At 34.0% G+C, this 16,576-nt stretch overlaps 1 protein-coding gene across 1 annotated transcript in view; it reads left to right on the top strand.

The window, feature by feature from the left end:
- Positions 1–16,576, top strand: part of LOC108748037 (probable G-protein coupled receptor 158) — a 91,398-nt gene that overhangs the window by 62,839 nt on the left and 11,983 nt on the right. The window contains exons 3-5 of the mRNA XM_018485995.1: positions 3,799–3,922; positions 5,660–5,803; positions 9,490–9,690. Of these exons, the coding sequence (XP_018341497.1) occupies positions 3,799–3,922; positions 5,660–5,803; positions 9,490–9,690 (469 nt within the window). The remainder of the gene's footprint in view (positions 1–3,798; positions 3,923–5,659; positions 5,804–9,489; positions 9,691–16,576) is intronic.

The following is a 16,576-nucleotide window of genomic DNA, read 5'->3' as shown; positions in this document are numbered from 1 at the left end:
TATATATATATATATATATTTAAAATATAAAATATTTTATGTAAGTTATGTCATTGCGTCGGCTATTATAGATACTGTAACAGTATTTACGTGCACTTAATCGAACAATAACAAGACTCTGACTCTACTTAAGTTAATGAAAGGTGAAGTCGCGCTTTCGTGAAAGCGATGATAATTCGGAACTCCCGTAGAAACCTTGAAACCCAGGCCTTTCGCAGCTACAATCGATAATCGATACGACCAATTTGATGAACACGGGGCCGAGATATTTCCAGCATTCCTCACCTTCCTGGCGATGAAGTATGCAGATATCATACCCCTTATAGAATCTTATTATAGTCCGACGAAAATTCTTATAGTTTAAATATGCCCGTATATACGGAGTGCCTTAAAAACAATCGTATTTTCTTTCAGCATGATTTATCGAATTGAGCTCAATTTCTCTGCCATATAATAATGTTATCTAATATTATAAATTGTTGCAATTTTGTAAAACTCTTAGATATGCTATACACAATAATAATATTAAATCTCTTTTATTAAAATAAGATCCGTTTTATAGATGTTTAATAAAGTTATAGATTATAAATAACATATTAATTATATACAATGTTGCATTAATTAAGTACATAAACAAAAAGATTGTGCCGAATACAGCCTGCTCTAGCATGTAATTCCATTTTCCGTTGAATTTTCATATGAGATTTTACTTAATCTGATTTCGATTTAATATGATTTTATTTCATTGCACATGGGAGACACTTGTTTGTGCTTCTCACAGTTTTCAAATATTTATATTGATTGACGTTACCGGTAGAATAATTGGATTAAATGCTGCAGGAAGAATCCAACCAACAACCGCAACATTGTTAGCTGGTTTTTGCGCATATAGGACATGATCCAATTAACTATCTTCCTATATAAATAAAATCAAATTTTTGCTTACACTGGATAAGAAGAAAGTTTAAAAGAACACAGTATCATCTTGTTAGCATATATTCGCTATAAAAAGCTCAATCTATAAATATAAAATTACCAGTTTGATTGCAACAAGTTTTCACAAAAGTAACATGTGTTGCGCAGCAGACACGGAACAGAAGGCGATATTAAATCAATATTCAATTTATTTTAATAGCAAATTTAGATATGTTGTAAATGTGTGCTGTCATATGAGACGAAGAGTTAATCTAAATAAAATACGAACGGAACTCAGTTATGTAAATTGGATGTAACTGTTCGGAGAAGCTTTCTATTCTGAAAACGGTCATTCGAAGTCTCTGTGTCAACAGAGCGAGAATCTCTCTTCTTCTTTCTCATTTTCTATAAAACAATGCAGAGATATTAATTATTGCTGGCCTTCAACATGGAAATTGGAAATATTATCTTTTGCGATTCAGTCCCGGAGTAGCTCGGACGAAAATTCTTGCAATTTCATGATAACGATGATATGCGATGGTATATTATTACCATTTGCCGTTGTTCTATCTACAGTTCCAAGATATTTTTCAAAAAATTTCTTTTGTCTGCAGCAGAATATAAAACCAGTCATTGCCAGTACAAAATTGTCGTACACAAACAGTCTACAACAAAGAACAATGAAATAATGTTCGCAAGAAATCCATTTCCAATAAAACTAGATTCTCTTACTTCAAAACGTAATATTGTGTTTAACATTTCTGAAGATTCCTTGTATATTCCTTGTATAAAAGAAGCTGCGCTTTGATTATATTTCTTAACTGAAACTGATCGGATTAAAGATAATTATCTGTTTTAATACACTTTTATTATTTAATATTTTTATTGCCATTTATCATTGTTTAATACTTTCAGATCGTACATATAAAAAAAAACGGATCTTCATGCCAAAAGTTCCATGCCTACGCTAACTAAGGAATTAAATTTATTTAGTGCCCACTGTCCGAGTAAATTAAAGCGCTTTTGCCATGTAGCTGAAACGTTTCCACTTCACTGGACTAAGTGAAATCACCATTCACAAAATACCCAAGCGATATGTTCGCCAGTAGCGAAAATTCGTTCGCAATCGCACGTCGGAAATAACATTGCTTTCCCGTTCTCGCGTTTAAATCCAAAAATGCAAAATTTCACGGACCACTGCACGCAGAAATCATGGTAAATTCGGACGGAAAAGAACGGGGCTATGTCGCTCTGAAGAATTGCAATATCCGTTTAAAGGAAATTTGTTATCAGCGCAACTGCGAACGCATCGTAATTCTTGCAAATCAAGAATCGATACCGGCCAACTATCGAAAGAGGGGAGTCAAACGGGTTCGTTATACAGGGTGTCCCAAACCTGGGTGGCACCATTATTCAGTGGCGAGAGGGTGAAAAATAATTACGGCGAGTTCAATAATGAGAAATTAATTTTAGACCTAGATAATTGAGAAGCGATTTTGCATTAAATTTCGAAGGAACTTTGAAGGAACAGCAATATCTTTCACTGCGATCAAGTTCCACGAAAATTTTAATTAGAACATTTGTGCGAAATATTATATTAAAAAAAATTCTTGAAAAAAAATTGGATACGGATTATACCTGAGTTTCATTGAATTTTACGAAGTAGCCTGCTGATATTGTATATCTGTCTCTCATACAAAGTAGCCATATTGCTTTTTATGTCGGAGGAAGGATTATCAGGTTACATAAGTTGAGAATCAGCGGAAGATATATTGCACGCATAATCGGCTGCAACACGCGCACTGTTGAATTATGTATCAGAAGACACGAAGCAAGAGAATTTGATTTGATGTTAAATATTAATATAAAACGAGAATGGAGCACATTATAGTGAAGACTTGAGAAAAAAATTGCAAAATCGCGAAACAGGATTTTAATATTACCACTTTTTTAATAACGTCACTTTTAAATATGAATTTAAATCAGATTTTTAAATCTGCCCTTCTTGTATAATACAAATTTTTCTACATTTATATTATGTAATTTTCCTACCCCTTTTCAAATTGTGGTGCTTAAACGTTGGTGGTATAAACGCAAATAACGTACAGCGATCGGTCGTTAAGGATATTTTAACTATATAATATCGGCTATAAAAGTATCAGTCAAAAAAGTAGTTAAAAATGCAATATTGTCTAATATCAATCAATTTTTATCACGCCCTGAAAAAATGAAATAACAAATAATATGGCTTATAATGGCTTTATGTAGCCAAATGATCATATTTTGCAGTTGTAGGTAAATAACTTTTAATTAAATGAGTAAGTAGATCCAAATGAGCTCTTGCACGAATATTAATTATAATTTTATTAGCGTATATGAAAATTTTAATTTTGTTCGTAATGCTGTACTTGTTTATCAAATTTACAAATAAGTACTACACAAAACGATTTCACATAAAAATTGAGACTAGCAGAAAAGTTAAATAACTTTTAAACCAATTAGAGAATTGTGGTCAAATACTCAGACGTAGGAAAAAAATAATAGAACAATTTATGAATTTTTTATTATTTGGATAATACTTTGAGACGCGGCGTATACATCCTTAAAGCTCAATTCCTAAATACGTGATGAAACCCGATTATACAAGTTTGCTAGTTAGGAACAGATGTTAGTTACTACTTGAATCGCGTAAAAACAGACGTTTAGTTTCTACTACTAATCTAATTCCGATAAGAGCAGCGTCGACGTTTCTCGCCTCCACGAGATTGCACCTCTGCGAAATAACTGACGCAAGCCGATCGCTTAAATCTAATGTGTAAGCCTATCTTATGTACGCGGAGCCTCTAGAGTTTAATCACAAAACGTTTGATTTATCGTTCGCAGGGGTACCAGCGGTATCGACATAGACCTCCGCCGAGTAGACATAGATCAGTGCCCGTTGCCAGCTGGATCCACACAGTTGAACATATTCGCCGCCAGCGACAAGTGCAAAAAGCGCACCACTGAGGTAATGCTAATTTCTCGTTGCGTTCTTCTTGAGGATCGATGTCTCCCGCGAGTGTCCTTCCTCGTGTCGGGCGCGACGTGCGCTTAAACGTACCGTACGGAATAGAGCAAAACCATCGGGGAGATGTTTTTCTGCGTGGCGACCGACTCTATTTGTAAATGCCACTGTCGACCCTGCCGCAGCTACCAGCTAGCATCCGCTGTGCGAAAACCACCCCGCTCGCGCAGCGTTTTTGTCACCTCTTAACAAACCGCTCGCGCGTTATTGGCGCGTGTTTTACTTTTCATGAATTAAAACGAGAGAGAGAGAGAGAGAGAGAGAGAGAGAGAGAGAGAATGCGTCACAAATTTTTAAAATAAATGTTTAAGCTAAATTTCCCGAGATTATTGAGTTTTTGTGGTTTATATTGTCAGAATGATATTTAAATTGTAGTGTAAGTCACGTACTTTCTCTCGTGAATTTCTTGACAAATTTCGCGGAACGTTTGCGGTAGTAAAAGCATGAATGGAATCAACGTTAACTTCTCTTTGTAACGCGATTTAAAATTCTCCATTAAAATTTAAATCACAAATTTTTTTTAACATCTTTGTTATTATGGAGATACGAGTCTAAATTTCTGTAAGTTCAGCTCTTTCTCACGTAAGAATGTAGGTAAATACACGGGGGAAATTCCTGAAAATTACAGGAAATGTAGAATGGCGTACATATCGCTTGTCGGCCAACGCCTTATGTAAACCCCAAACTTTAAACCCCCGTGTTTTTCCGAAACCGCGTTTTTCCGATTCGTGGCAACGATAACTCACGAACTTGGAGAGGATCGTAATTTGGAGAGAACGTTTTCGAGCACACTTCTCCCCGTCGGTCACGTGAACTGCGCGGGCTTTAGATGGGTAAAACATGTTCGTTGTTATAAAAACGATATAAGAATCATTTTTCACGCTTTTTTACTCTTTCCCTTTCATGACGCTATTTTGCCTCATTTTATCTTTGTTTTTTAATTGTCATTTTTATTTGACCTTGTAATCGTAGATATTTATTTTAATGGGGATTTTTATTTCACAACTGTAATATTTTTTTAATATTACCTCATTTTTTACTTAAATGGTAATAGCGTTACCATAAATGAAAAACAACGAATTTACCCGTTTTTAAGTTACGTGCGATCCTTTTTAATAAAATGTTTTCTGCTGTTAAATAGCTCTCGTAAAATTGAAGTATTATAAATTAAATTGAAATGTTGAGAAGCAATGATTTTAAATTATTAATATATTGACTTGTTTTATGTTAATCTTAATATAAAGCTGAATACTGAATTACTTTGAGTTAATTTTAACATTAAATTTTTTCAATTTTTTTGTGGATAATTAATAATTTAATTGTTTAGATTTCCAATATCTGCGACTGTTTTAAAAATTAATCAGATTATTCTCCGTTAAAATGTCTAATCAAAACGTGCTACAGGCGTAATACGGGACATTATTTTAAATTATTAGTACACACGCATATGTAGCGTATATAGATCAACTATGTAGAATAAACTTTCATTTGTGCGACATGTTATAACGAAAAGCAGATAAATTTGATAATCAAGTGGAACACTCAATTGTCCAGCCGAGAGATCCGCGAATTAAATCAGCAATCGTGAAACAATTCCGATGGATTATAACTATAGTAACGAAAGGCTTGAATACGTTATTCCGATTAGATATAATTAATTGTTTTGTCTTCTATTCGCAGTGCATCGCTATTCCCGGGCTTGGCTTCCGCCGCGGTAGTTATCGATGCGTTTGCAAACGAGGCTTCTACTACCCGGACACGAAATCGGACAAGAGGTACTACAATGGCACGGTCATTGAGGAAGAGTACGAGAGATTGATGATGGTGAGTAGTTTAAAGCCGGACTAATGTGTAAAAACAGCTTCGCCCTCTATTTTACGCTTCGTAAAACGTTTAATGTCGTATTGTAATATCTTCTTTTCCTCAGAAACAGAAATTACTTTTTTATAGGAGTGGCAAAGTAACGTTAACAAAATGTGTAGGGTATTTTGTTTTTATCAAGTTTTGATGAGCATTAGTCTTGTAATTTCAATTTTCATTGTAATTACAACTCTTTTGCAAAAATATAAAGTAAAATACGTATACTTTTAATTGATAGGAGAATCTCTCATTAAATTAAAAAAAATAAAAAAATAAAGCAAAAAAACGGAAATAGATACAGTGTATATAAAGATTATGCGTTTCGCGAGTTTCTTCCGTGTCCAGATCCATTCTTGGAATACCGACGTTTCGTGAATCTTACAGTCCACCTCATCAGAGCGAAGAGCAGCCTGATACAGTGTATCTATAAATTTGTGAAAGTTTACAAAAACAATTGATTTTTAATATAAAAAATAGATTATGATTTCGTTGATGAGTTAAATAACTTTTTGTCTTTACATGTACTCTCTAGGAAAAATGTTTTGTTCTATAAACTAAAATGTAGTTGTAACAAAAATTTGGTTAAAATACATCGAACAAAAATTTTTTGCTAAAATGTACCGAATAAAACTGTAACTTTATGTAAATTAAATTTAGTTGGTATATACAAATATTTTTGTTATTTACAAAGCAGAGAAATTATTTTACAAAAGCAACTACAGTTTTCGTTATATAAATAAAATATTTGGTTGTTCTTAAAAAAAAAAGCCTCAACTAAACAGTTTTGCTAAAGGCTCCAAAAATTTTTTTTTTCTAGTGTACCAGTATTCAATTACTGTTGGACGAATTATTTGCTAAAAAAAATCGGAGAAAAATATTCAATTGTTCCCAAGTGTTTAAAAGTAAAATTGATAGTAGAATCTGAATCTCTCTTATTAAAATGTAACTCAGTACAGAAAAACGGAAATTATACCTATAAATTTGTGAAAATTTACGGGAACAATTGATTTCCGATTGAAAGATAAATCATGATTTTGTCGATAAGCTAAATAACTTTTTGTTTTTATGTGGCAATTATATATGACATTTGATAACGATATGCAATTTGAAATTCATTTCCATAAACTTTCGATAAATTTAGTTCGCCGTTACCGCGTACGTAAAGTGCAGTTTGAATGGAATATCCAGCTGATATCAGGATATCGCGTTCCATTTTCCCGTTCGGTTCTCTGGCTTCAAAAACAGGATCGCAGAGTGGAGGATCGTCGCGACAGCGCAATTAGATCGTCGCTGGCGGCAACGGCGTTACGACATAACACACGTTACCGCGCATTCTATTACGGCGCACGGCGGAGAAACGGCGTTTTTTTCCAGTGCAGTTTTCACGTCCGTCGGACCAGCCGTCACTTCTGTGCTCGCAGAAGCGAAATGGGTATTGACAGCGAGGCGCGATGGCATCTATTGTCACCGCGTGTTACGTATCTTTTGTGATTTGATGGACATTTCCATCGCGCGCGCGACGCGGTAAAACTATTTTCCAGTCGCACCCTTCAGTAGTTGGCGCGACCGTTTGTAACCGCAAACGGTCACAATGGATGACATCTCCGCCAAACATCCTTAATAACCAGGAACCTGGAATATTAACGATGTGTCATCTTTTTTTTTTTTTTTTTTGGTGACCTCCGTGGGCAACGCTGATGTGTGCTTCTCGATTTGAAGAACGTCAGAAAGTAGGAGCTCGGAAATAATTATTCTTCACTTTTTTACAAGATGATTTTCTGTCCTTTCCATTGCGGAAGAAAGCTGGAAAAAAAAATTTGGAATTTATTTTATTCCTTTTTTATGAATCTTTTATACGAGAGAATTTATCCACTAGTACATTTCGCACGATAAAATATTTTTTTATGTGTGATCTTTTAGGCGTTCTTTGTCCTAAAAATTAATCCTATAAACGCGATTTTTTTCTAAATTTAAACAGCCTGTACTATACTTTTTAATGTCGTCCTGTCGATTGTAAAAATAAATTATTTTGTACATGATTTGGAAAAAAATTTTCACTACTTCATTTTTCAAGAATTACATTTTCACAATAAATGTCGAGTCTCATCAATGCTCAAGCATTTATGGTAAATATTACGAAATACTAAAGAGAAAGGAACTTGCGAAGAGAGAAGTATGATCATATATAACGATAAGATGTTATCTCGATTTAGAATAGAATTATATTCGAATAGAATTATATATTTGCTAATTACAGAATTGATTTGATTTAGAATAGAACTATATTCAAATAGAGAATTATAGTGAATGTTAAAGTATTCATGCAGAGTAGGTTTTTATAAGAAAAATCTTATTTTAAAACATTAATATTAATTGGCAATTTATCAACATGTTCCACGTTACACTGTGTAGGTCATCGGTGAACCGGTGAACTTTTCGTTTAGGCTCTTTGATATAAAAGAAACGTATAATTATAAAATAATTTTTTACATCATACATATGTAGATACATAATTATGATATATGATGCAATATTAGCATGTTATGCTTTTTTTTTTATAATAATTTTTATAATTATTTTAATTATTATGAAAAATATATATTATTTGACAAATATAACAAACGCAAACAGAAATACTTACCGGTAAGGTAACTTATGTGGCGTGGTGATAAAATTGTTGTGGCCCGGAATTTATTAACAATGAATACACATTCTGTCCTAATATAAATAAAAGAGCTTCGCAAAAATAATTGTATTAATACTTTTTGAATAATACAATTTTTGCTTATTATTAAGATAATATTATTTCATTATACATTTTTTCAGATAAAATAATTTTGAAAAATATACACTGAAAAAATAGATTGCATGATTCAGTAAAGCTATTATGACTTGCTGCGCAAGTTCAACATTTATAACTACTAAAAATTGGATGATTTAACAAAGGAATTATGTCTGTAAGCAGCGTGAGTGTTGGAGTACTGGATTATCAGTATGCTAATTCAGCTAATTTTTGGCTACAATGAAAATTGCTAATGTAATGAGTTTTCTTCATTACAGTAGCAAAAGTATATATTATCTCAGTTAGCATGTTTTGTAAAAATTTTAATCTGTATATTGAAATATTCGTAGAAAGTTATCTTTTCTGTATTAACAATTTCCTGTGCTATTGCAACAAATATAATTATCTATAATCGTTAACTTTATTCAGCTATACAACTTTGTTAATTTAACATAAAAAAATAGTGTCCGTATATGTTACGACTGTAGATTTGTTGATTCAATGAAGTTTTTAGTTATTTTAATCAATCTATTTTCCGTGTACGATCTATTCTATTTTTTGTTAATAAATTGTTAATTGATATTTACTTTTTAAAAATAATATTTTTTAAAAGAGTTCTCCTCTGTACGAATACTTTTTGCACTCACTGTATATTTACTAAAGTCGTAATTTTGAAGTCAAATACAAAATCCATTTGTAACACGAAATTTGAATAAAAAAAAAAAAAAGAAAATTGATGTGACTCCAATATTTGTTATCGGAAACAAACAAATGTCTCTTTTAATCGCGATGACTAATTTGACAGGCTTTGCTTTCCTTTGCAGCGGGAATCCGTTTTTGAGAAAAATAATTTCGCGTTTGTCAATAGGGTGAAAAGAGCCAATATGCCGAAGGCGGAGTATTCGAATGCCTGCCATGTGCCGAGGGATGCGAGTCCTGCGAGGATGGCTCGCCCTGCGTTGTATCCCTGAACTGGCTGATGCGAACGGCGATACTTATCCTGGAGTGCTGCATCATCGCTTGCCTGCCAGCCGTCGCTTTTTTCACATGGAAATACGGGCATGTGAAGGTAGGAGTCATGGCTCTTTAGGTTCTTCCCAATCCTATCGATGGCATCGTTTTGCCGTAAAATAGTGGAGACGTTCCGCTTCGTTTTGATTTTTGATGAATAAAATGTGTGAGCGGCGCTCGCTTCTCTTTAGCCACGCTCTATATATTTTAGTAAATATATTCGAAGGAAAAACCAGCGAAATAATATTAACGTGCTTTCCACCTTTTCTATCAGAAACAGGTTTTTCTTCTAGCAGTTTACAACAAGTATCTACTGCTTATAATTAAGCAAACTGAGATGAGGCAATAAAAATTTCAAGTTATATATTTTCTTTTCAGTATTTTATCATCAATATTTACAACAGAATATTCCTGTTTATTCCAGGAAAAAGATTTTGCAAGTTAATCTTTATATTTCGCGAGTTCAGAGCTAATTTATTCTTAGAGCGTGATATTTCACGATGTTATTAGTTACAGAAGGAATTAATATCCACATGAAAATTTGATTTTTCAATAATTGAAAAATACTATATAAATTTAAGAAAGAATACTTAAGTGAAATTTCATTATATTACATATTAAACTATATATCAGTTGTATTAGTAACTTGAAGTTCTAATAAAATAAATATTTTCAATTTAATTAAAAGTTTTTTTTTATTTTCAGTTTTTTATATATTTCAATTTTTTCACAATATTTTGCAATTAAAATGATTTGTTTTTTTACAATTAGTCTGTACAAGGTATATAACTTTTTCTTTTAGTTTATCACATTTTCTTGCTGTTATTTTACAAATATTTTATAATTACAAATATATATTTGTAAAAAATTTGATTTTTCAATGATTAGACACAGTTATTGGAACAGTTACCTTATTATCGTTTAAAGCGTTCGCGCAAGCAGGTCAATAAATTTCTAAAATTGCGATAGTTAATAGAGAGAACGCGTTCTACAAGCATATAAATCTCTAGTCCGCATAGACAAAAGCCCAACAAGAGCCCAAGTAATGTTCGTAGTGAAATATCTATGTAGATGACATTCCGTCCAAAATCCATTATTTATGCAGGAACCTGCAAGGCTGCAGTTAGACGATGTTTAAAACGACGTTTTGATTTATTTTGCAAAAATGAGTTAAACTCATAAAATCCTGCGAATTAGGTTATACATTATAAATTATGCATTTCAAACTCGATTTATTCCGAACTACTTGACGCGCAAGCATGGACGCATCCAAGATTTTTTCGAAGGAAGGAGAATTACTGGTTAATATACTTCTGGTTATCACATAAATAGCAATTTTTTGCGCAAACGAATTGCTTTTTGGATATTTCGGAGTTTTGAATGTCTTTTTCTCGTTCTTAATTTTAAATATGAAAAATTAGGTTTTGTAAATCATAACTTTTATCATAACGTTTTGTAAATCATCACTTTTGTTCTTTTTCTGATGAAAGTATAGGCAAAATATAATTATTAAAGAATATATAATTGTGTGAATGAAATAATATTTTATCACATATATTGTTTTTCGGCTCAAAAATTTTGCAAAAATTGTTTTTATACTTTTCAACCACTATCAAGCTCTATTAGCTCTAACGCAAGTTCCAGAAATTACTTACATGATCGTAACAGGAAGAAGAAAATATTTTATTTAACAACAATATTTTTTGTACAACAAAATGGTTACTTACTTAGAGTCACAAATAAAATTGTATTTTTTATAATTAAAACTGAAATATTTGCTCTCCCGCGAATGCACGATTAATAATCTCATTTTCGAATAACACGCTGTCTTTTATATTTCAGAATTATATATAAATTTTTACGCTTTAGCACACACACACAGCAGCGTGATATCCTATCTTTTTCTCTGCACGAGTTCTATTCTCAGACTTCCGACATGTGCAGACCGACAGACTCGTTTGAACAAGGATAATATCTGAACGCTGTGACAAAAGCTCGACGGTAGAAGAAAAGTGCCATTGTCACATTATGTCTTATCTTAACAGTCGATCGGATAAATCGGGGTCAACACGTTAATCCTGCTCTTCTTAAATCAGAATCTTCGATATGGCGCGTGATTATTCGAAAACCTCTTATCACAACACACACACACACACACCACAGGTGTAAAGGTACCGGAGATTATGTGTACGAGGGTCTCTTTAAACGATATCTAATGAATGAGTGTTCCGTGATCGAATAATTATGTCACGACGCCTATATATTACGTGATTATGCTTGCGTCACAGTTCGAAATTATTCTAGTAATCTAGTGTCGACCTATTATTTATTTAAAACATTCACTCGAAGGACTGTTCTTCTTTTTATTTATAAAATCATTTGAATTATATTATTTGATTTATGAAATTACTACTTTTATGTGTAATAAATTTATGAAATTGTCTCAGTTGTATATTCACAATTTTAGTATTTATCTGAATAATTATTGACATCCTTTCAAATTATGCAAACGACGACGTATACAGATAAAGTTTCGTACGAATAAATCGAACTGGTAAATAAACATCCAGTTCTCGCTCAACTCTATATTCAGATAAATCCGTTTTTCGATAAAGAGCTTATTCTGAATATATCGGCTATCGGTTCTCTTTCTTCTTCATCGCTGACTCTTCAAATAAAATTAGAGCCCGTCTTTGTATTAAAAATGCGAAGAATCCTTTCGACCGCGAGGTGTTAATTAGTCTTCCTGAGCTCCCAACACCTGCATTCATTGAGCCCTTGGGCTCGTGAAATAGCACCTCAGTCTTTGCCTTTAACGAGGACGCAACGCGGCGCTGCTGTTCGGCTTGTTCTGGATATCAAAGAGGTACTCTGGGATCCGACACTAATTAACGCAATAATGGCACGTGGCGAGCTTCCTGGTGTTTTTGCGACGGTAATGACCTGGGCATTTCATTTCTCCATTTGAAAAAGGAACTTAATGAAGCCATCGAAGAATTTCGAAATAAGTAGAATGCATATTTAAGAAATGTTTCGAGAAATATAAAATGGGAAATTTCTTTCATTACGTTGAGTTAATTTCCTATTAAGCTAAGTAATTTTAAGCTTTTACGTAATCCAATCAATTTTTGTTTTTGCTAAACATTATACCTACCGTATTCTCTCACTTCAAAAGTAACACAATTTAAAAAAATGTAACTTTCAAATTATTACCATAAACGAGTTAAATAAATATTATCCTGTCAATCAAAACAAAAGTTGAACTAATTTAACTTTATAAAAAAGTCAAGATCAATATAATTAAAAAGGGTGATTGTAAAAAAAATCGTTAAAATTATTGCAACTAAAAAAAGAAAGAGAATTATGAAAATGACATTTGATCATTTTTAAGAATATATTCTTTTCGCTGATATTATTGGATTAGTGAATAATTTTTTCTATTAAATTAAAAAAAACATTTTTTTCTCCTTTTCTGGTGGCGAGACAAAATTTTTTGAATTATGTCACTTTTGAAGTAAGGATGCGACATGTTCCCTGCATTTTTAATGTTGCTGAATATTCAACAAAGTTTCTCGGAGTTTCTCGGTACTGGGATATTTAGATATTTATAACACAGAGAATATCGCCGCATCTTTAAATTGTACGTACGTATCAGATGGTTGGCAAGGCATAAATCATCCCACGTGCATAAAATCAGCCGCTTTCCCGAGATAATCGCGAAATTGCAAATGCGAAAAAGCAACGAGAATGATTCTAGTGAGGACCTGTTTTAATTGAAAGCGGCGCGATGATAAAAGGAGCTAAAGAAGAAAGAGGTGGTTGGTGATGGAGATTCTGCTGTGCGCGCTTTCGACGATAATTTTGCGGAATTTGCGACGAGTTGAATTTCACGCAGAGAGAAACGGCCAGATTTCCTATGGTACACTGTCACCGTAATCCCGAAATTGGTAGCGCCGAGACATCGTCGCCTACAGAATAGGGCTCCCTGCCTCTTGATTTTCCTCGGATGAGATCCGAGCCTGAAACATGCGACGTGTTCTGAGAATCCAGTGCATTAAAATTGCGCGTGATGTCCTGTAAGCTCTCGTAAAAAACGGTCGTATGTCAGATAAGGGAAAGATGTTAAGTGGATCGAGAAGTGCATTACCATGTATAATTCTCGTATTAGTTAAACAAAAATAAAGTACGGAAATTGTTTAATCAGTTTGTTATACCGAAAGAAGAATGTATAAACGCGTCATAAATTTTCCGATTTTCAAAACTATTCCTCTCGAAGATAAATCCTTACGCGTGAAAAATTTTGCTCCATGCTCTTTATTTTATGACATTTTTTTAAACACGAGAGATCCTTATGTTTTCTGTTGCATATGCATCCTGTATACGATAATAATAAATATGATAATAATGAAGATATATATTTTAGAAGAAATTTTTGTAAACAGAAAAAGATGAGTAATTTTATTAAAATTAATTGCGAATTGTTTCAAATTATCATCGAATGCTAATTAAGAAAAGTAGGATTAATACCTTTATTACGTATGACGTAATTAAAGTCAAGTATGTTTTAATTAGATTTAGATGACAAGACAAAGGCGGACAGAATAATCGCTTTCTTCCTTTCCTTAATGGCCCCATTAATAAATCTGAGTTGGAAGATAAACGGCAAAGCGCGCAAGCTTAGCTCGAGCAAATTCGGTCGTTTGATGTCGTCCAGCAAGCATCCATATTCGAGTTACGATTTACAAGCTTAATATCGCACCGTAATCAGTCTTATGAAGTGCCAGACGGTGTGCATATATGTATGCGTGTGTTTGTTTTGTATGTATGTATGTATGTATGTATGTATATATGTATGTGTGTGTGTGTGTGTGTGTGTGTGTGTGTGTGTGTGTGTGTGTGTGTGTGTGTGTGTGTACTCAGATAGCGTATCCCGACGGTCATAATAATTGTCCTCGTCTGTGGACATAACGAGAATTATTTCAAAATCAGACTAATGGAACTTGTGTGTATTATAAGGGATTCACGCTAACTCTATCCGAAGCTCTTTTAAGTGAAACACAAATATTGTTCTCTTCCATTTCGAGATTGCTCTGTTAAGAAAGAAAGGATCGAAGAATCGATGAACACTACTTTAATAAATTAACGTTCTAATAAATCCGCTTTGGCGATCGGTAGAATTAAAACGGTGTACTTTAAGACACGTGTGTATTAATAATGAATTTGAAAGCCCTCAAGGATTTGCTAATTGAAATGCCATTCTCCGCGATCAATCTCGTGTACAAATCACCTCTTAACGGACGATCCGAAGCACCGTTATATTAATTCATGTTGCAAGTTGCTTCCGCGATATTCTGTTCTAGTTTACACTCAAGTTCATGCAATAATAACATCCAAGTTTGTACCATAAATTGTATGAATTTCAATCACTATCGCATTCAACATTCGCATTAGCTATAGTGTTTGGAATTTCGCAGCTGGCAAGCTCGCTCATGCTCCTCCGAACGCAGTTAGAAATTCTGAGAATTTGCAATTTCTAATTACACCTAGATAATCATTGTCGCTAGATAAGGAAGGGAAAGAAACGGATTGCTCACAATTTGTCGACTTTCAACTTATGTAGCCGATATAGAAAGACACGCTTCGAAGAGTTCGCGGGTGTTGCGTAACTCTCTAAAGCAGTTGGAGCGATCGTTTTTTGTTGGAGAGCTTGTTACAGAGTACGTTCGTCTCCCGAAGTTCGCGAACTGCAGGTACGTCCTTCCTGGACTTACCGCTTCGGTAATTCGTGCAAATCGCCTTTTGCCAGAAAGGAAACTGCACTTTACTGCTCATAGCACTAATAGCCTATGCAACTCCCTCAGGAGGGTTAAGAGCGCTGGTTCCCCGAACTCCTGCCTCCCCTTCTTTTCTCTCACATCCTCCCTCCTTCTCTCTTTTTATTTGTCATCCACACAAGATGGAACACGGGTGCAAAACCGGGGTGAAACGGAAGCGACAAATAAGTCTGTCTTGGAGGACGAATGAAACAGTCGGGACACGCGAACGGGAAATTAGCTTTGTTGCAAGGGACGAACTTTAACTCACTTTATTCGCTATTATTCTCCCTCGCTGTTAGCGCTGCGGCGGATTTTGCGGCGTTTCTCATCGTGATGTGCCCACGACCTTTCCTTTTACCTCCAGCACGTTTCTTGAATATCGTATGAAAGCACAAACGAATGAAACTAGGTGCGGCACATTTATAATCCGTTATCGGCTTTAAGAAATGCGGTAGGCGATCGTAATAATACGCTACTGTATCGTAATAATACGCTGCGAGTATCGCGCTTACAGGCGTCCGTCCAACATATCGCAGACTGGTCATTAAATATTATATCGTTACGAGTTTCATTGTATTATGCAAAGTATTCCGTCTTCATTAATATCGATCTCCGTTCCTTAGGCCGGACGGCAAGAGTTGAATAATTTATGAGTTGTGTAAGCAATTGAAAGATTCAAATTTACAGATATCACACAAATATCGTAGTTTTACGCACGTAACGAGATTATTATTATAAAACGGTAATTTATAAATAAAGAGAGCATGGTTTACATGACGCTTTTCTTTATCGGCCACAGACATGCCATTCTGCTAACGGCTTGTAAAAAAGCGTCGTGTACATATTTTAAGACGCCGGTAAACTAACTTACTTTTTTGCGTCGTCTAGCACGTTAGCAAGCTAAAATATTCCAACCTGATAGCGCGACGGTAGTTTTTACCACCGCAAAAAATATCATGTAAGTTGTATGTAGTTGTAGACTTTTTAGCAATTTTCGTGGACAGATTGTAGGATAGTCGCAAAGGTCGTGTTTGCCGAACTATATCATCATGATGTTTGCTTCCGACATGCAGTAAACTCGCAAAAATGGCATCCAACAGATATGAGAAATACTTACAAAAATTAATA

This window comes from Trachymyrmex septentrionalis, unplaced genomic scaffold, assembly GCF_001594115.1.
Source record: "Trachymyrmex septentrionalis isolate Tsep2-gDNA-1 unplaced genomic scaffold, Tsep1.0 scaffold21, whole genome shotgun sequence".
Lineage (NCBI taxonomy): Eukaryota > Metazoa > Arthropoda > Insecta > Hymenoptera > Formicidae > Trachymyrmex > Trachymyrmex septentrionalis.
The sequence above is the reverse complement of the archived record's forward strand: the minus strand, read 5'-3'. Positions and strand labels throughout refer to the sequence as shown.